The sequence below is a fragment of the Arachis ipaensis genome, chromosome B1 (assembly GCF_059453495.1).
Source record: "Arachis ipaensis isolate K30076 ecotype BB chromosome B1, ASM5945349v1, whole genome shotgun sequence".
Classification (NCBI taxonomy): Eukaryota; Viridiplantae; Streptophyta; class Magnoliopsida; order Fabales; family Fabaceae; genus Arachis; species Arachis ipaensis.
The window spans coordinates 13,736,607-13,757,653 of record NC_142436.1 but is presented as its reverse complement, the minus strand read 5'-3'; the positions used below and the strand labels follow the sequence as shown (position 1 = coordinate 13,757,653).

The following is a 21,047-nucleotide window of genomic DNA, read 5'->3' as shown; positions in this document are numbered from 1 at the left end:
TTATTTCAAATTTCAAAAAAAAAAGACATTATCGTCGAAATTACTGTTGGAATAATCTGATGGTAACATGGCACAAAACAACATGTTTTGGCGGCAACATTGCCGTCGAAAATATTCGATAGTAACCAATTCTTTTCTTGAACTGGTAATCCGTCGCAAAATCCGACAGTAATTACCTGCGAGCGAAATAAATCCGACGGTAAGAATTTACCGACGAGGTTTATATCCTCTGATTCTTTTCGATGGTAAATCCGACGGTAAATTGATTACCGTCGGATATATTTGAAGAATCCAACGGTAAATCTAATGGTACTAAGCGTTTTTCTTGTAGTGTTTGTTGGTTGAGTGTCAATGTTTTGGACATATAGCCCTTTCAAAATTTATGTGCTGCATACTAAAATTTTTGTGTTGTACACTAAATTGTTTATGTTGTGCACCCAAATTTCTTTGATATGCGTATTTTGTTGGTTGAATATTAATGTTCTAGGTATGTGGTTCTTCAAAAATTTGTGTTATGCATCAAAATTCTATGTTGTGAGTCAAAATTTATGTGCTCTAGATTTTTGAATATACATAAGAGGAAAAGGAGAAAAAGGAGTTGGAGGAGGAGGCAAGGTTGTCACGCGCGAAGTGCAGCATCTTCCAACGTGGATTCACGTAGAACATCGCGCCACCATACAAACATGGTATATAGGATAAATAGAAGGCCCAAACTTAGAAGTGTTGCACCCCCTTGAAATGAGTGCATGTACATCACACCTCCTACGGTGGTTGCCAAAAGCTCTCCTTGAGCGAGATTGAACAACTTATGATAAAGGATTTCCTTTACTATCCCAACCTGATATTGCGAAGAAGCTTGAATTCGTTAAGTAAGTTCACTTAGAATGGTTTGGCAATTCCCTTGTTAATCAAACATTCAAATATAGACATTCAAACTTAACAATTTCAACATCAAAACACATAATAAATTAACATAATACTACAATTATAACAAGTACTCTAGAACACACATTCAAATCCTTCACAAGCATGCATCTAGTTCAACATAAAACACAATCACACAATCAAAGCTTCATATAACACAACCGAAAAAAAAAAAGAAAACAAGAAAGTAATAATTAAATATTTTAATAAAGTAAAAGTCTAAAATTGAAATCCTTCAATATCTTCATCTTCTATGACATCAACACTATCATCTTCACCATCTTTATCAGACATTTTGTATTTTTTCCCCTGAACCAATATTCTCAGACAGTTTGTATTTTTGTCCCTGAATCAACAAATCAACAAACCAAATAATTAATTTAGCAAATTTATCCACTTATCTTTATCCATCTCTGAATAATAATTAGAAATTATTTCAGAGTTATCCACTAAAATACAGAATTTTAGATTCAGTTGCAAAATTATCCACTAAACAGTTGCTAAGTTATCCACTAAACAGTTGCAAAATTAGTTATTACATGGTTATCCACTAAACAGTTGCAAGGTTATCCACTATCAAAGTTGATAAATAATAAATTTAGATTTCAGATTTCAATTGCAAAGTTATCCACTATCAAAGTTGATAAATTCATAACTAACACTAACAAGTAACAACTACAAATTACAAAAAGCAACAATTAAGAATAGACTAAGCTAACTCTAACATTTTAGAGTTTAAGTCTTTTAGATATTCAGATTCATTAACAAGTAACAACTAACTAACACAAACAACTAACAAGTAACAACTAAAAATTACAAGAAGCAACAATTAAGAACAGACTAAATTAACACTAACATTTTAGAGTTTTAGTCTTTCAGATATTTAGATTCATTAACAAGTAACAACTAACTAACACTAATAACTAACAAAAAACAACTAAAAATTACAAGCAGTAGCAATTAAGAACAAACTAAACTAACACTAACAAGTAACAACTACAAAATGCAGCAATCCAGTAACAAATTTTGTTTTTAACCATACCTTAATCTATGCTGAGGAACCAGGCGTTGCTATGCTATGCAGGCAGACAAGCAACGACAGCGTCACGAATGACAAAAGACATGACAAATGACGATAGCGTGGCAGACGGCAGAGGCTCCACGAGTCCACGTGCTTTGATGCAGAACAGAGCCAACAGAGAGCAGAATGAGAGAATAGCGGAGAGGGAGACAGTGACGAGCTGTTTGTGGAACGGCGGTGAGGGATGGACGGCGGCGAAGGACGGGCTTGTAGAAGAGCCAAAGAGGGCTTGGAGAAGAGAGTGAGAGTGAGTTAGCGCCGTTAGGGAATTAGGGTTACGTTGCTGAGTTGCTCCCTTTCTTTCTTTTTTTTGGGGCCCAAAACGACGCCGTTTTGATAAAAATGGACACCCAAATCAAACTCGCTGACTCACCCTTAAACTCGCAAGTTTAACTGATTCTGCCCGAATCTATCCAGAAACGAGTTTGTGTCCGAGTTAACTCGATGTCACTACCTAAACTCGTGCAAGTTTACGAGTTAACTCGCGAGTTTGACAACAACGGGAGGAGGAGAAATCAAAGAAGAAAAAGGAGGAAGAAGAAGAGGAGGAAACGACGATGACATCCTCGAAAAAAAAAACGCGCACACGCATGTGTGACTTGGTTGAAACTTGGTCAGTAAAATGCTTGTCCGCGTACTTTATTGCTGGGCTTAAATGACTAATTTTTTATCACAAAATTATGCATCTAAAATTCAAAAATTTAAGGTTAATGTTCGAATTTATCTTTAAAAGATTAGTTATTTATCAAATTAGTCATCTAAAATTTAATTAGTCATATTAATTTTTAAAAAATATAATTATAAGTCAAATAATCTTACATTAATTTAATGATAACATGTCATGTTGCATAAAAACATGACATGTTAATATCACATGTCACGAAATGATTAATTGAGGTGTCATTTGAGTATCATCTGATATGTAATAAATTTATATATAGAGTGAAATTAGTAATTAAAAATATACGCAAATTATTTTTATCTATAAAATTTTTTAAATTGAGCCAAAATAATCTTTATATGATCTTTTTTTCTGTCATTTAGATTTTTAATATTTTTTAATCTTATTAATTTTAATCTCATTTATTACACTTTACCAAACAAGATTTTTTACATAAAATAATAAAAAATAATATATTATTAATTTTATATACTTTATGTTCCAAAAATTACTTAAAGTTTCCTAGTGAGTTGAGAATGGAAGATTGAATCAAGAAAATATAAGTGATAAACACTTTTACAATTTATGCAACAAAATTGATAAATTAGGAGATTATTTTGGTTTTTAACTCCTCATGAATATGCAATAACAAAGATAAAGGAAGAAGATGACACAACAATATATCCTAGTTCAGTCTTCAAGTGTAATGAGACCTATATTCATTTTCCATCACGAACTATGGTGGAATTTTCACTATAGTAAAAAATGATTATAATCACCAATTCCAAGAGACGCACACTCTTGTAATTCACTTAAGCTATTCCAAACTTAGTAATTCTTAGGTGCTAATCCAACCTAGTTAAGGAATACCAAGTACACTCTAATCCTAATACACTTTTAAAATCAAACACTCAAACAAGATATTAAATAATTTTTGTGTGCACTACTCTCTTTACCTTTTGTATCTTTCTGTAAACTTAATTCTAGACAATAAAAATACGAACACACTCAAATAACAAAGAAGAACAAAATTAGCAAAGGTTGTATTTCTCAATTTGTTTCCGTTAGTTGCTTCTTTCTTGGATGATACCTTCATATATAGGGCTTTCATCACTTCTTCAATGTTGGAATTGAATCATTCCCTATTTGATCAAGCTAGCTGTTGCATAATCAATGGCGCGGTGTAGCCATTGGCAATGAAGAGAGAAAATCTTTCTTTCTTTGGCTTGATCATAAGTGCAATAACTTCTTATCATAGCATGATTTGATTCTTGTAGAAAATTTTTAATTAATTGTTGTTTTCTTCAATGTGCCGACTATTCATGGAACGTGAGAAGCAGATGAATAATCATCTGCTTCCGGAAGAAATCGAAGAATTTCTTGAAAATCCTACAAGAGCCAATCGTTTTGCATATATTATGAATTGCTAAATGATTGCTTTATTTTCTTTGAATTCATCCTTTGAGTATTGCCAACTATGTAATGAAGGCCAATCTTCAAGAGTAAATCTTCTAAATATGATTTCGTAGAATATTTATTTTTGTTGCCTTTTTGTTTTGGTAAGAATATATCACAATAAATGCTTATTTACTTGATGTTTGCTTGTTTAAAATCAGAACTTATCAAAACTTTCCTGCAATACTTAAAATATGTAATTAATGTACTCAATCAATTATATCTCAATTAAATGTTTATCATCATCAAGATTGTCAAATATTCTATGAACTCAATAATTATGAATATAAATTATAATTATTCATCCAAAAGATCTTTATACTATTCAAATAAACATCCGAAACATAATACTAAAAAACATCTATGAAAAAAATTCGAAAATTTAAATTTTAAAACATTAAAAATTCAATATATTCAAATGCTAAACTACAAATTCAAACTGACAAAAATTTTGTAAAACATCCAAGATAATGTAAAATCATCAAATCTCATGTATTCAAACATAAAAAATATTGATTTGGAAACATCTAAAATGTTCAAATTCTACATGATTTGATTTTTTTATTAATTTGAATTTGTAGTTTGAATGTTTGAGAATATGAATTCTATGATGTTTTAAATCGCTTATTACTTTTTTTATATTGCAGAGATATGTATCACAAAATTATATAAGAAGAGATATAATTTACACTATTGTAAATATAACAAATCGATGTTTTCGATTTTTTTTATATTGTTTAACTTTCTTAATAAACGATCATAAATCGAACACAATACACACCAACTCCTAAATCAAACTGTTTGATTTGTGTTTTTGAAAATTAAAAAAATTTTACATCAAAATCGGCCTGTCCAATTTATGTTTTCTAAAATAAAAGAAAAATTATATTGAAATCGGACTCTCCAACTTTTGTTTTCAAAAATTAAAAATTTAAAAGTGCAAATCGAATTTTTTTATTTGATTAATATCAATTAAAAAAAAGAAAAACAAAGAATAGATATTACAATAATGTGATATAAAAGAAACACCAAAACTTCCAATAATAGTGTATTACACATATTTAATTAATATAAAAGAAAAGATAAATACTAAATCGGTATTCAAAAAATTTTGACCGTAGTAAAATCATATCTAATTTTTGTTATTTATAAAATAATTTTTAAAAAAATTTAAAATTTGACAAAAATAATTAACCATCAATTAAATTATCTGAAGTTAAGGTTTAGACTTTAGAATTAAAAATTAAAGATGACGTATTAGTTAACAACTATCATAATTACAAAAAGGTGAAAACTCAGGTGAAGTCGACTTCACGTGAAGTTGATATCTAAGAGCCGTTAGATGAAAATTTAGTCAAATCATCTAATGGCTCTCAGGTATCAACTTCACGTGAAGTTCACTGTACCTGAATTTTCACCTTACAAAAATTACTCACTTTTAATTTTTGTAATTCTAAAAACACCCCATTTCAATTTTTTAAAATACCCTAATCCCTTTTTTTTTTGTCCTCCTTCCATAATTCTCTCACTACATCCCCAGCGATTCCCCTCTTTCCCTTCGTCACTCATCCCGGTCCCCCTTTTCCTTGGACAGTTACAAATTCTGCAAGAGCATGAAGGGCAGAACCAATTACCAGTAGGAACATGATCAATGCCGATACATTAGATGTGAAATGATGCCGAAAAGCGATCACAGAGAAGAATGAAACCCCCCGCGAGAGGGATGTTGATTATTGCAACCAGCATGAGCCTCGAATTGAGAGTGTGTGCACAAAGAACCGCAACAATGGCAGACAATACCAAAACGAAACAACTTTTCTTTCTGCACCAATTTATTATCTCTCCCTCCATGGCAGAAAACCCACGCCTCCTACACCACCACATTGTTGTCAATCAGCCAAGAAAGAATCATTCCGGGATTCCAAAACGTCGGCAAATTACAATTATCAGAAGAACTTCGTGCCCTCCTTATTTTTCTAGCAGCATTAGGACTTTCACCAGAATCACGACGACGACTGCCACCGCCACCGCCAGCTCCACCAGCACGTGCACAAGAACAAGTACGTATTAAATTGGATACTTGATGAGACAGAAGAGTCCAATCTTCATCGTCATCGGAGTCCTCACTCGGTTTTTTGCGTCTCCCAGGCCTACCACCGGTTACCTTCGAATTCGTTGGTTCTTGAAGAGAAGACGATGATACAACAGGTAGAGATAGGGATTGAGACTGTTGTGATTCTTGTAACAAGATGATGATACCTTAACAAAAGTTATATTTTTCTTTGTCAAAAATTTCTTCCTTTATCAAAATGTCCACCAAGATAAGTAGTATTATGAGTAGATAATTAAATTCTTGTCAAAAATTTTGATAGGGAGAACTTTTGACTTAGAGAGAGAAATGAGAGTTAGAGAGAGAGGGAGAGAAAGGGGGTGGAAAACACCGGGAAGGGTAGAGTTAGGCAGTTGAGCAGAGATCCTAGGGTTTGGAATCAAGAAGAATACTATCGCTTGGAAAATGAATCGTTTTCTATCTTTGTAGAACATCTTCCTGAATACATATCGAAGAAGGAGCTGTATTATTTGTTCAACTGGACGGGACGCATAAATGATATTTACTTATCACGGAAACAAAAAATGGAAAAGTGTATATCTTTGCGTTCATCTGGTATACAACAAAAGGTGGAGCCTTGAAGGCTATTGTGGAAATGAATAGAATGAGGCTACGAGGTAAGGTAGTTTCGGTAGGAGAAGCTCGATATCGACGTACCAACAAAGCGACGAATATCAAGAGACATCAGGAGGCACCTGACGTTCAGAATACAGATAAGTCTCAACCTCAAAATGAGGTTAGCCATAGAGCTCCAGGGAGAAAAGTGGAAGAGTTGAGGAAAGAGGGAACAAAAGGAGACCCTCACGGCAATGGGTGGACGAAGAAGATGGAAGTGTCCGTGGCAAAAGAGAATCTGGTCTGGTTGCAGAGAAGTCTAATAGGCGGTACGACTAAGGCTATCGACTATAAGTCCCTGAGGGACATGATAGGCAAGAATTTACCGCAAGTTGTGGAAGTAAGAGAATTAGGAGCGTACAAAGCACTCCTGACTTTTGATAGTATTTTAAGTGCTGAAGAAGCCTTCACGTTCAAAATGAACAATATATTGAAGTTCTTCCATAGCGTATGGAGATGGGATGAGGAGGAGCGTAGCGAAACTCGAAGGGTATGGCTCGAGTGTTTTGGTGTCCCTTTGCATATGTGGTCTGAGGCGACGTTCAAGATGATAGGCAGTCAATGGGGAGAAGTTGTGCAGTACGACGAAGCCACGAAATCATGTCTCTCGTTTAGCGTGGGACGGGTACAAATCGACACTTGTATTATGGACATTATCAGTGAGTGGATTCACATCACTATTGGTACTAGTTGATTCGACGTCCTAGTTAAAGAGGTTGGATACGAGAATTTTGGAACACATTGTAAGCTTCAGGACATGAGCAAAACTGGACCCCCAGAAGCATGCGAGATTTTGGGTACAAGCAGCTTGAACTCGATAGTACCAGTGACAAGCGGAGATCCGGTGGTTGATGGGATGCCAAGAGAGGGAGAAGCTGATAAGGATAGATTGGTAATTTCCGAAAATATTTTGAATGAATGGAGTTATTGCAATTTAATTGACTTTAAAACTCTGAGGGTAACAGAGGATGTTGTTATTGATGGATTAGCTGAATTCAAGGGATGTCGTGATCTGGTTATTGATGGTGAGTCTGAAAGAACGGCTAGTTGGGATTATGGGCTTGATGGGCAGAAATTTGGTGGCTGCTCGAGGAAAAAACAAAACCAAACAGGGCTAAAGGGTTGGCCCATTAAGAAGGCGGATGACACAAGTGAGACAGCAAGGGGAATGGGCTGGTTCGCAGCAACCGAAACCCCAAATGATGCTGATGAGGAAGGCTTGACCAGGAGGACGAGTCGGGTTAGACTCCACCCGAATACATGCTTTCCTTCTCCTAAATCGCGCGCAGCTGCGTACACCCGTGTTGGAGGGATGCGCCTGGATGCTGGTGGCGCGGGTGAAGCACAAGGCAACGGAGACTCACGAGCCTACGATCATGATGGCTGTCGAGTTGAGCGCGGCGTGGCAGGTGTGGTGGTTGGGTACGGCGCGGCTGGTTTGGATTCAATGGACCGAACCTCTTCATCCTTAGTGAACTCTCTACCGGCGGTAGAAGTGTTCGGTTTATCCAGGGTAGATGGCTTGAGGGAGAGGCCAAGGAAACGTGTGCAGTGCAGGGGAAGGTTAATGTAGGCGGTCGGGGCGGGTTCCTTGAAGACGGTAACGTAGTATTAGCAGATGCTATGAATTTGGCTTGTGCAAGGCTTGATGAGGGTAGTGGTGATAATGGGGCAGGCATGGATATTGAATCCGGGAACCAGGGGCTCAGTGGTGGTACGAATCAGGGAAGAGAAGAGCAGATGGCCGTAAATAAAAGGGCATGGGAGCTAGCAGTAGAACCCGGAGCAATTTAGTGCGATAAAGAAGACGACATAATGGCAATTTTACAAGAACAAAATGAGGCGCTTGCTCAGAAAAGGAGATTGGCTAAGCAGAAAGAAAAGGCACGTCGATGCAGACCGAGAAAGCTCAAAAGGTGTGTAACAAAGGTTTAAAATGATTTTCAGCTCTTGGAATGTTAGGGGATTAGGGGGGGTTGGTAAGCTGAGTATGGTTAAAGATCTAAGAAATAAACAGAAGCTGAATATGCTAGGTTTGATTGAGACCAAAATGCAAGTTGTGACTAAGTTTGATGTAATTCGTTATTGGGGGAGTGATGCTGTGGGGTGGGAGTATGTAGGTTCGGATGGCACGTCTAGAGGGCTGTCGTTAATGTGGGATGTCATGCTATTTAGAATGAATAACTGCTATAAAGGGGAGAGATGGTTATGTGTTGAAGGAGTCTTATTGAAAAATAATTTTCCTTATGCTTTCTGTTTAGTATATGGTGCTCATTCTAGAATGGAAAAACTTGCTGTGTGGGAGAAGCTGAGCTTTATAGCCGGTTTATGTCAAGTTCCAATATGCTACATGGGTGACCTTAATGAGGTTACTCAGGTGGAAGAGAGGAAAGGTCAGGACAGGTTAACAAGGTCTGCAGAAGACTTTAAGTGTTGGATACAAGACATGCAGTTAGTGGATCTACCATTGAATGATCATAAATTTACATGGTTTAGAGGCTGCTCCTGCAGTCGCATTGATAGAGTTTTACTGAGTGTAGAATGGATGGACGAGTTTCCGGAGATTCGGTTAAAAGGGGGGACGAAAGGCCTGTCAGATCACTGTCCAATCATCGTGGAGGATACTATATTCAGAGGTGGTCCTCGACCCTTTTAGAGCTTAGATTCCTGGTTTACACATGATGGTTTCTTAAGATTGGTCAGAGAAAAATGGAGGAATCTTGGTGTGATACAATTCACAGAAAAGCTGAAGGCTTTAACAGTGCCTTTGGGAAGGTGGCATAAGAAGAAATTTGGTGACATGGACAAGAAGATTCAGCGCTTTGAGGAGGAGATCAGGAAGATAGACGAATTGGTAGCAAATGGAGTTTATGATGGTACTATGGAGGCTAAAAGGAAGGCTCTAGTAAGCTGTTGCAAGCAGTGGTATGTCAGAAAAGAAATACACTGAAAGCAGATGTCGCGCTCCAAGCATGCGAAGGATATGGATAAGAACACCAGGTATTTCCATAACTTGCCGTCGGCGAGAAGAAGAAACAATAGACTAGATGCACTGGTAATCAACGGAAGGTTGATAAGAAATCAAGCTCGGATCAAGATTGCTATTAGAGATTTTTATAAAGATCTGTATCACTAGGAGAGATCACCGGTTGTGGGTTTCAGGGACGGACTGGTAAATCGGATTAATGAAGAAGACTCGATAGCTCTGGAGAGATTACCGACAATGGAGGAGATTAAAGAAGCTGTTTGGGATTGTGAATCATCCAAGGCTCCAGGAAGTGATGGGTATAACATGAATTTCATCAAGAAGTGCTGGGATGAGTTTGGGGCAGAGTTCATGGCAGCTGTTCTAGATTTCTTTCAATCGTCAAGATTACCTTCTGATTCCAATATTACTTGGGTGGCCCTTGCACCTAAGTTCACCGGAGCAAAGGAGATCAAGGACCTTCGGCCGATCAGCATGGTTGGTTGTGTTTATAAAGTAATCTCCAAGGTGATGGTTAGGAGGATGAGCTCAGTCATGCCAGGTCTGGTAGGGGAGACTCAGAGCGCATTTGTGAAGGGTCGGAAAATACATGATGGGGCTCTTATTGCATGTGAAACAGTGCACTGGTTAAAGACAAGGAAGAAGAAAGCGGCAATCATTAAACTAGACTTCCAGAAAGCCTATGACCGGGTAAAATGGAGTTTTGTGGATATAGTGCTACAGAAGATGGGCTTTGGCTGGAGATGGAGGGAATAGGTGAAGGAGTGTATTAGTACATCGTCTATGTCGATCCTGATTAATGGCTCTCCATCTAAACCGTTTAAGATGGAGAGGGGCTTGAGACAAGGTGATCCACTATCTCTATTTCTGTTTGTTCTGGTTGTTGATGTTCTGCATAGGATGATAGGGGAGGCAGTCAGGAACAAATGTATTCTTCCACTGCTGATTGGAAAAGACAATATAGAGCTATCACATCTACAGTTTGCAGATGATACTATATTATTCTATCCACCAGAGGAGGAGACCATCAGGAACTATGCCATGTTACTAAGATTCGTTGAGATGATGTCAGGGTTAACCATTAACTTTGATAAATCAAGTTTAATCCAAATAAATTGCGAACAGCAGTGGTCCTACAATATGTGCAACTTATTGGGATGCAAGGAGGCTAGCCTTCCAGTCAGATATCTTGGCATTTCTTTAGGAGCAAACCCAAGACTGGTTAGGACTTGGAAACCAGTAATTGACAAGGTTGAGGAGAAGCTCAACTTGTGGAAGGCAAAAGTACTCAATAAAGCGGGTAAGTTTGTCCTTATTAAATCAGTGTTAAATAGCCTGCCGGTGTACTACTTGAGTCTGTATAAGATGCCGAAGGCAGTGGCATAAAAGTTGATATCACTGCAGAGGAGATTCCTGTGGAGCAAGGAGGAAGGTAGAAATGGTTTGGCACTTGTTAAGTGGGAGTTGGTTCAGGCACCTAAGAAGATGGGTGGGCTGGGGGTGGGTGATGTAGTGATTAGAAACACGGCACTTCTTTTCAAGTGGTGGTGGCGGTTTTCAAAAGAGGAGTATCCTTTATGAAATAAGATCGTGTGCTCTTGCTATGACTTGAACCCCAATGTGATGCTGTTGGCTCAGACATTACCTACTAGAGGGGCCCATGGAAGGACATCTGCCAGATGCATATCAGAGATAGTAATGTGAGAAATAAGATGATTGCGGGGTTATCTATGGAGGTGGGTGATGGAAAGAGGACTCGATTCTGGGAAGATGTCTAGCTATAAAGTGGTTCGCTAAAGATAAGTTTTCCGAGGCTTTTCTCTGTTTCAAACCAAAAAGAATCTGTTATAGGGGATTGTGGGTTTTGGGATGTGTTAGAGTGGATTTGGAACTTCCAGTGGAGGCGAGAGTTATACCAATGGGAGTTGGAACTAGTGGATCAGCTACATGAAACTTTAAGGCCAATTAAGCTAGCACATGATAAGTATGACAGAGTTGTTTGGAAGTTCGACAAGCAAGGTATATTTTCAACTAACTCCTTTGTGCAGGTGATGCAGTCAGAATCGCTCCCGGAGGAAATAACCAGCTACAGCTTCACCAGAACCATTTGGAAAGGCTTGGTTCCGCCACGAGTGGAGTTGTTTATTTGGTTTACTTTGATAAGAAGAGTGAATACTAAAGAAAGATTGCATAGACTGGGAATTATTAATCATGGTGATAACATATGCGTGTTGTGTAACAAAAATGCTGAATATATTCATCACTTGTTTCTGGGCTGTGAGTTTACTTGGCAGTATGGTGTCAATGGCTATATGACTTTGGGATATTATGGTCTTTTCCGGGTTCACTAAAAGAACACTTCGAGAGTTGGATAGGTGTTGCTAACAGGAAGGGGGAGGGCAACAAATGGCTCATATATTTTTTCTCGGTTATTTGGAACGTTTGGCTAGAGAGGAACAAGCGGATCTTCAATAACAAGGAAGGCAGTGGAGAGAAGGTATTCCAGAAATTCTTAGTCAGTTACACAGAGTGGTGTAGTTTGGACCCCTTTTATTGTTGATGTCAATGCCGGAGATGACACTAGGGATAATTTTCTGTTTATTATTTTTGCATGTTCTTTATGCTTGTTTGTGTTTCGCTCCACTGTATTGTGTTAAGCTCCTTTGTTCAAAAAAAAAAAAAGACTAAGGGAAGGGAACCGGGACAAGTGACGAAGAAGAAGGAAAAGGGGAATTGTTGAGGATATGCTGTAAGGGACTTAGGAAAAAAGAAGAGGAAAAAGGAGATTAGGGATTTTAGAATGTCTCGAAGAGGAAGGAAAAGGGGACTTGTTGGGGATGAGGAAGAAGAAGAGAAAAAAATTAGGGATTTTAAAAAATTAAAATTGAGACGTTTTAAAATTATAAAAATTAAAAGTAGATAATTTTTGTACTTATGATCATTGTTAATTAATACGTCAATTCTAAACTTTAACTCCAGTATATTTGACGGTTGATTATTTCTGTCAAATTTTAAAATTTTTTTGAATATTATTTTGTTAATAACAAAGATAAAATACTATTTTATTGGTGTCAAAATCGTTTGAGTATTGTAATTTATCTCGTGAAAGAAAAGAAAAACTAACCGTTTCAAATATATCGATTTTCAAATATAAGAAAAGCTTTCAAAAATAAAGAAAGGAAGAAGGAAGGAGAATAATATATCAGCCAAGGTAAGATAGATATCTTCAAACTTCAATAGACAATGATATCACAATATGTTCCCAATTTGAACATAGATTTGGGATAATCCCTAGAAATACAAGCAAAAACACAATTGCACCTCCATAACCGGTTTAAATACTGATGCTCTATAGGTACAAAATTAAGACCCTTGGTTTCAGATTCACCTTTCTAACAATGAATTTACACACGTTAAATGCCACTAAACAAAACCTATGAACTACATTGCCTTTGGCATCACCAACATTTCACAAAAAATACACCTTCACACTGGATTTGACCTATTCAACTACTACTAAATGTACTCATTCTTCTATAATTCTCTTTGTTTTAAAATATCTGCTACTTTAAAATGTTGAATTTACAAATATTTTAAAACAAAAGAATATTATTTATTCATTAAATCTAAGGGATTTAAGTCACTGCACAATAAATACTATTTGTGTGGCCAAATCAGCCTCTCCAATTTGTGGCGGTTGGAGCGCAAACAGCTTCAACTGATAACCGCTTCATCACCTTTGGGCACGGGTCTTGCCCAAAATTGCTGTTTGTAACTGTAACCGTGCATCTTTGTTTTCCTATACATTTCTGTGGAAATGAAACAAAAAACTACAAGGTTAAACTCACATGCCAAAGAAACATTTAGTTATTATTAATGGTTTTAGACACTAATTTACCAAAGCAATGATCTTCTAAAGATGAAGTTGTCAATACAATGATCAGTCTAATATAATATAACAATATAAGTATCTTCTTAAGAGCTAAACTGTTAATAATTTAATCTTTTAAAAGTTAAATTGTGCTTCATTGTTATTGTGAAGTTAATAGAGTAGGTTGTGAAACCAAGAGTGAGAGGTAAAGCACAAGCACCTTCTCTAAAATGGCGTAGGATGAGGGGGAATGACATGCTCCTTGCTCATAGTTCCCACAAGTCCCTAGAGGAGTTCCAAAGCTTGCAAATTTGATGATGGAGATGGTCTGGCCAGGGCTGCAATGCAAGTGAACCTTTGGTGGGTGGAACACCTCTGATTTCCCAAAACTCTCAATATGCCAATTCTTAATGTTCGGATGAAACTCCGGCACGTCGGCGCAGACGCTGCTCACTGACCTCTTCACAAGAGAGATTCTCGAAGGATCGCCTCCGAGCTCCTCAAAAATAACCAGTAGATTTTGACTTGGCTTCAACCATGACCTTGGTACATGGTACCTGAAATATTTTTGAACAAGAGTTTAAAAGATTCAGGGTTTAAGGTTTAGGATTTATGATTTATAAAAAATGGTGATCTTAAAAGTTTTTTTACCATCTCTGGGTTGGTTCGCCACAACCAAATTGGCACTTTGGAGGCTTAAATGACCCAGCATAATTACAGCCACTACAATTGCCATTAGCATATGTGGTCCAGTATCTTCCAATGCTCTGTCCATTAATCCATATTTGACCTTTTCCCATGCCCTCCATATCCAATGCCAACGGTTCGTCTCCTTCGGGAGCATCAAAAAAAGTCTGCAAGAAGTTTACAGAATTGTATCTGTTTGTTTAGCTAATTGTTTAGTCAGAAACTTTGCATATTTCTCTTGAATGTTACCTTGTGCCATGTTAGTGGCTGGTTTCTTTGTACAACTATCGCCGATTGCATCCACTGGACTGCAGAAAAACCATTAGGAGATGCAAGATTCATGGCCTCTCCTTTCAGCCCAACCTATTAATTGGAATGCTTTAGTATATATTCTCTTGAATGTGAAATGAGCCTGCATAAGCATGCATCCGAAGTGAGATTAATTAACAAACCTGATAAGTCCATTTCTGCCATGACAAGTCCCACTTTCCTTGGTCAAGTCCATGGAGTGAAACTGGACCTAGGATTCCTGTGTTCCATGACTCATAATGTTCACCAACATTCTTTGACAACAAAAAGAAAGAGAGTTTTGTTAATGACATTGGATGTTAGGAGGGAAAAAGAAACAATCATGCTATGCGTAAATAAAAAATCAGCCACCAAATTATTTACCCGTATAAAATATATGTTAAAACATAAAATACACATTGAAAATGAGTTAAACAACAAATGTATTTATACACAAATACATAATAGCTGATTTTTGGCGTGCACATAAAATTTTTGTTTTGTTAATAGCTGGGTTTCTGTCTATAGGTGACCTAATTAGCAGTTACAAAACATCATATAACAAGCACCAAGTATTGGGGCGAAAGAAACTTACTGGAAGTCCAATGGCAACACTGAGCAGAGCAATTCTGTTTGTTCCGGCACGAAGATTTACCTTGCCGGTATATGTGATTCTTCTATACTCCCTTGTTCCATAGGCAGAACCTAATTTCAATGATATACCATGTTTGATTTTACTAAACAACCAGCAATGTGATCCTAGAAATAATAAAGTAGAACTTCATACCAGAAAGTTGACCATTGATGAAAACATGGACAGCATGTCCTGTAGACCGAACAATAAGAGTGGGGAGTTCGCCTCCATGTAGAAACGATTCGGATGAACCTATATCAATGCTGCAGATACATAGTATCTAATGAGTTACAAAAATTATGTATACTCAAAAGGTCAAACTTAAGAAGCTAAACAAAATTAGTTGTGACTTGTGAAGTTCAATCAGGCTCATCACCTTGTCATATACCAAAGATAGTCGCTCGCATCGCGGGTTACATTTAGCTGGTCCAGGAGAGCCGGGGCAGTGATTGTAGAGCCGCTGTCGTCTAAAGTAGACGGATCTTCATCGAAACTCTCCCATGAGAACATATGAGTACTAGTTGGCAGCATTTGCATTTGAGATGTTTGCACTCCTACCTGCAAGTAGAAGAGTAATTCATTACTAAGTTTTCCCAATTATTAAATACAGAACAAAAATACAAAATGATATGAAAATCTATCAGATTTTTGTTCCATACTTTTGCTGTATTGAAGACAACATTCCTACAATCTGGGAGGATGCTAACGGACCAAGGTGGCAAAGTGTAATGCATGTTATTAAACATGATTCTAACTGAGGATTTTGAATCATAGTTTGAGAGGAAAGCAGCGCAATCGCCGGATTCCGTCGAGTATACATGAGCCTGGAAAAAATTTACAGATGTTACAGGGTTAGTGGAGACTATATAGAGAAGCTAATCACATGTGGGAAGCAGAATGAGTATGAAGTAATTAAGGCTAAAACCTGTTGAGAGGCTCCTAGTGAAGTAACAATTGGATCAGTTGAAACCAAAGCTCGCTCACACATCTTGATAGCTTTATGAAGCTCTTTTAAATGACCATACTTCGGTTGCCTAATCAAACCTGCAAATGTTTTTGTTACATGAAAAAATTGTCACTGAACTCATCAACCATAGAGTTTAGGTGTTTGGGTATGTTTGTTTGAAAGTGAAAATAGAGTAAATTTTTTTTATACAGAAGTATAATGTGCAAATCCACACATAGAACTCATGAAAATTTTGAAACCAAAAAAAAATAATAATAATAAAAGAAAAGAAAAAATTGTTGTCATAATTAAACTACAAACATTTGGATCCTATTATCAAGAATACGACTAATCTAATCTATTTCAATGAAATCCTCTAAAGTGAATAGAGATCTGAAAGTTTTTGTTTTTTCTTTTCCTTTAATGCAAGAAGTAATTACTAGCTATCTTAACTAGTCACGTATAGATATTTCTACAATTCTACCACAATTTTGTCCCAAAATTAACATGCAAACAGCATTTGAAAAATCATATTGGGTTAAATATCTTTTTGATCTTATAAAATATACATTTTTTTGGTTGTAGATCTTATAATTTTTTTCAAAATAAATTTTAAAAATTGTCTATCTTGATTCTTGACATTAAAAATATTCATTTAAGTAATGAGACAACTGATTAATATTTCTGTGGTGTGTCACATTAACAGTAACACTATTTGATGGAAATTAAAATAAATAACTTTTTTTTATTGTAAAAAAATTATAAAGATTAAAATAGAAGAAGTAATATATATATATATATATATATATATATATATAGCGAAAACTTATTTAAGCCACTTTTATTTTAATTTTAATGCACTAAATATTGATGATTAGTGACATTGTTAATTTTGTTGTTAGGAATTTTGGTTGTTACCAAGTGAATAATAGAGACGATAACACGTAGAAAGTGCTGCATTTTGAATTCTCACCATATTCATCTAGTGGAGCATCATAGTCATAGCTGGTAGTAATGAAAGGGCCACCAGCTGTTCGTCCAAAATTGGTTCCACCGTGATACTAGAAAAAAATGTGAACTGTCTTGGTCAAATTGCAAAAATTAAATAGGTTCCATCATTATCATCTTGTCAATATAATTTTCCAAATTTAATGAATTTACTTTAAATAAACTAACCATGTAGTAGTTTACAAAGGACCCTCCTCGTATTATAAATCTAGCAACCGCAAATGCCAAATCCTGTACGGGTCTTTTGTGAATTGGACCTCCAAATTCCGTAAACCTGCATATATTATCATGAGAAAATTAATAAAATAATAAAATCAAAATAATGAGACCATATTTAATATAAATTATAAATTTAAGACTTATTTTATTACTTTATAATTTTTCTCATTTTAAAGGATTGTCTTACAAGTGTGACTGATAACTGAAAAAGAAAATGTTTACCAGCCACTCCAAGCCTCTGTCCATATCATTGGCTTATAGGGTCTATTGGGAGTGAACTTGTCACAATAGAAGCCATTGCACGTGTTTATCTGTTGTCGCCCCACAAACAGAACACATTAGTTTAGTTGCCGTACTCCTTTTGAGAAATGTATTACAACTAATTTCGGATCTTTATTTTATTTTATATATCTCAGCCAACACATTAGAAGTAGTGTAACGACGATGGAGTTATATAGTGCATATAAAGTTCAAATATTATTAATTTTAACATAATAATATAAATTTTGAGGAGTTAAGATTTAAATTAGTCTATAAAATTTCATTTAAACACGAATAAAACTTCAAAGATCAATCCAAATCTTGAATATCTGACATTTCGACGTTTCGTATATCATTGAAGATTTTATTTATGCTGATCACCTTCGAAGTTAGAGATTTAAGTGATAAAAATAGCTTCGAATGTAATTATCAAGTTAGGCTGCTACTAAAAAAAAGTTAAAAAACTCACCACTGGATCTGGTGCATCCTCTTCCTTGCACATGACCCATGGGACTCCTGTTCCCATCTGAATCGCCATTTTAGCAGCCCAATTCACATAATTTCGGCCAGCTTCTCCAAGTAACTTGCTCTGGGCCCCATACTCATTCTCAATCTGGACCAACATTTTGCACATGCTTCATTATTATTCCCAGATCTACTCTTGAGTGAATGTGAATCAAAAGTTACAGCTACTCTACTACCACTTTATTATTTTATTAGTGCTGGACATGAAAAATTCTCTCATAACAGCTACTCTAACAATTAATGACAATCAATTGCAGAATAAAATACAAGAAGAAGAAAGTATACCTGAGATAGTATGATAGGGCCACCTTGGGATTCAAACAGACCCTCACTCTTCATCATTCCAACAATCTTCTCAGTAAATCCTTGCATTGCCCTCTGCAAATCAAATTCTCAATTGAAAAATTCAATTCATCGGGGGAAAAAACAGAAAAGAAGAAGATGTTGAACTCAATTATATGACACGCCTTGAAAGGTTCATTGTCTGTTCTGAAGCTTATTCCAGGAACATACTTCAGCCACACAGGAAATCCTCTATATACAACAAAAAAAAAATGATAAATAAAATTAAAAATTAAATTAAAAGTTGTAAAAGTAGTAGTGGAAAATAGAAGGTACCCGAAGTTCCATTCAGCACAGACATAAGGTCCAATGCGAAGATGAGCGTAGAGACCAGCTCTCTGTATTATCTTCATGAATCTCACCAGATCATATCTTCCTTCAAAATTGTACTGAGTAACATTGAGTAGCATGCAGAAAACACAGTGAACAAAGATCAAATTGAAACAAAGAATTGAAACAGAAGCCAGATAATAAGAAGAGAGCGAGATACATTGCCAGGGGAAGGCTCATGAACATTCCAGAACACATAGGTTTCAATCACATCTATTCCTCCTTCTTTTGCCTTCTGAATTAGATCTTCCCACATCTGCACAATTCAAATATAAATATCAGAAACTTCGCTTTAATTCTAATTGAACTGGGAAAGTACTACACCGACAGTTATTTTGAGATGTTAACTACGTATATATCTTAGATTACATACATCAGGGGTACTTCTGGGATAATGTATGGAGCCAGAGAAAAGGATTCTTCTTTGGCCATTGATGAGAATGGCCTTTCGATCATATGTAACAGTTGAGTGAACAAGGTGAGTGACAAGGCACAAAGCCAAGCAAAATGCAAACACAACTTTGGAAACCGAGCTAGTTTCCATGCTCAGAGAAAGAGAGAGAGAGAGAGAGAGTCGAAGATCAAATTGAGAAGAACAGAGGAGTACTTATAAGTAGTGCGTATGATTTCATTGAGTTGAGTAGCAGGCACAGGTGTCTTGGAATACAACACTGCGTGGCTTTGAGTTACAAAGTATTTTGGTTTATAATGTGAGTATGAAGAGTTAGAGTAAGAGTGAGAGTGACAGCAGCCATAAAATTGTGGAAACGGTTTTGTTTTCTTGTGCGAGTTGTCTCAGTACTACACCAAGTGACTTTAATTCTTTCAATTCATCAAACTGAATTTCGTTTTTAATGCATTAAATGACTAATTAGTAATTTCATAGAAATAGAATTCCATAGAATAGGAAAAGGAAAATAAGAAGGAATTGAATTTATGGAAGTAAAATTTTAAAGAGGAAATTATATCAATGATTAATTTCTTATATGATTGATTATATCACACTATGATTTTTTTATATAAAATTTTGCTATTAATAAAAATTACTTAATTGAGTCTCTTTTTATCTCTTACAGTAGTATCTAACTTTTAAATAGTAATAGTATAATAGGTATTAATATAACAAATTTAAATTGATCTAGTGATTAATTTATTAGTCTATTTAAATAAGTATTCGAAATTTGAATTACGTCTTGTTTATATAGCAATTCATTATCCAACAATAAATTTTTAAATGAAATTTAAATTTGTAATAAATTAGTCTTTAATTTAATAAAATAAAAAATATTATAAAAAAAATAATAGGTGTTAATATTTAAACTATGAAAATTTTAAAATCTTAACTTTACTAGTTTTATGTAAAAGACAAGAATTTATCACAATTTTGCTATAAACCATGAGATGAATATGTTCACAAATCATTGAAGTATTTATTTATTTTTATTTTATATATATATATATATTATGATTTGTGACTTTAATTTTCATATTATAACAATTTTTATTCTCTTTCCCATAAACTAATACATCATTGCTTCTGTCCTATATATTTAAATAAATCAACATTACAAGAAAAATTTGAGATTATATTCCACATCCAATATAAATTTCAACGGTACAAAGTGATTCAATAATATTAGTTAGTCGAGATAAAATTCAGTTTAAATACAGTTAATTAATTCAATATTATTAAATTCTTACTGCCCACTTCTAAAATTATTGTTCTCCGGTCTCAGCCAAAATCGTCATGTATTTCGGTCACGGGTAGTCGTACATTGACTTAATGATTTTAGAGATCTCTTGAGTACAAGTATTGTTGTTTAGTATAAATATATAAGAAAAAAAACCTAATATTAACAAACACATATAAACACATAAACTTAAGATTAACAAACTTAAGATTAAAAAATTGCGTATACTCACGCCTGCATGCTATCAGGCCAAATCCTCGGCCAGATCACGGGTGGTAGTGGAGGGACATCCTACTGGGGGCACTGGAGGAATCATCCTCGGCGGTATCTGTCGCTGGATCTGCATGTGGGGCATAACAGAGGAAGGCACGTAGTTCGAATTTTGGACCATGATGAATTGCTAGTCCGTTGGA

At 35.6% G+C, this 21,047-nt stretch overlaps 2 protein-coding genes and 1 pseudogene across 2 annotated transcripts; 2 read left to right on the top strand and 1 right to left on the bottom strand.

The window, feature by feature from the left end:
* Positions 1-6,755: 6,755 nt before the first annotated feature.
* LOC148575773 (uncharacterized) lies at positions 6,756-8,640 on the top strand (annotated as a pseudogene).
* A 1,975-nt stretch (positions 8,641-10,615) lies between these two features.
* Positions 10,616-12,183, top strand: LOC148575772 (uncharacterized). The gene is made up of 2 exons (XM_088502545.1): positions 10,616-11,132; positions 11,711-12,183. The coding sequence occupies exons 1-2, from the start codon at positions 10,616-10,618 to the stop codon at positions 12,181-12,183; spliced, it is 990 nt and encodes a 329-aa protein (XP_088358671.1).
* Positions 12,184-13,035: 852 nt separating this feature from the next.
* On the bottom strand, positions 13,036-19,611 carry LOC107625409 (beta-galactosidase 3). The gene is made up of 19 exons (XM_088501062.1): positions 19,317-19,611; positions 19,104-19,199; positions 18,890-19,002; positions 18,737-18,805; positions 18,557-18,647; positions 18,216-18,359; positions 17,708-17,796; positions 17,435-17,540; positions 17,232-17,319; positions 16,238-16,356; positions 15,972-16,136; positions 15,689-15,870; positions 15,466-15,575; positions 15,274-15,383; positions 14,843-14,953; positions 14,640-14,753; positions 14,355-14,557; positions 13,924-14,260; positions 13,036-13,641 (listed from the first exon to the last, which is right to left on the bottom strand). The coding sequence occupies exons 1-19, from the start codon at positions 19,485-19,487 to the stop codon at positions 13,507-13,509; spliced, it is 2,553 nt and encodes an 850-aa protein (XP_088357188.1). The 5' UTR covers positions 19,488-19,611; the 3' UTR covers positions 13,036-13,506.
* Positions 19,612-21,047: the final 1,436 nt, after the last annotated feature.

Bases quoted from the DNA above. Each gene is read 5' to 3' on its own strand.
- LOC148575772 (XM_088502545.1), top strand. From the start codon at position 10,616: ATGTCGATCCTGATTAATGGCTCTCCATCTAAACCGTTTAAGATGGAG. The intron at 11,133-11,710 runs GTAAGTTTGTCC...GGGATGTGTTAG, and splicing joins AAAAGTACTCAATAAAGCGG to AGTGGATTTGGAACTTCCAG.
- LOC107625409 (XM_088501062.1), bottom strand. From the start codon at position 19,487: ATGGAAACTAGCTCGGTTTCCAAAGTTGTGTTTGCATTTTGCTTGGCT. The intron at 18,806-18,889 runs GTACCTTCTATT...TGTTGTATATAG, and splicing joins TGTGCTGAATGGAACTTCGG to AGGATTTCCTGTGTGGCTGA. The intron at 15,384-15,465 runs GTATGAAGTTCT...CATTGAAATTAG, and splicing joins CATCAATGGTCAACTTTCTG to GTTCTGCCTATGGAACAAGG.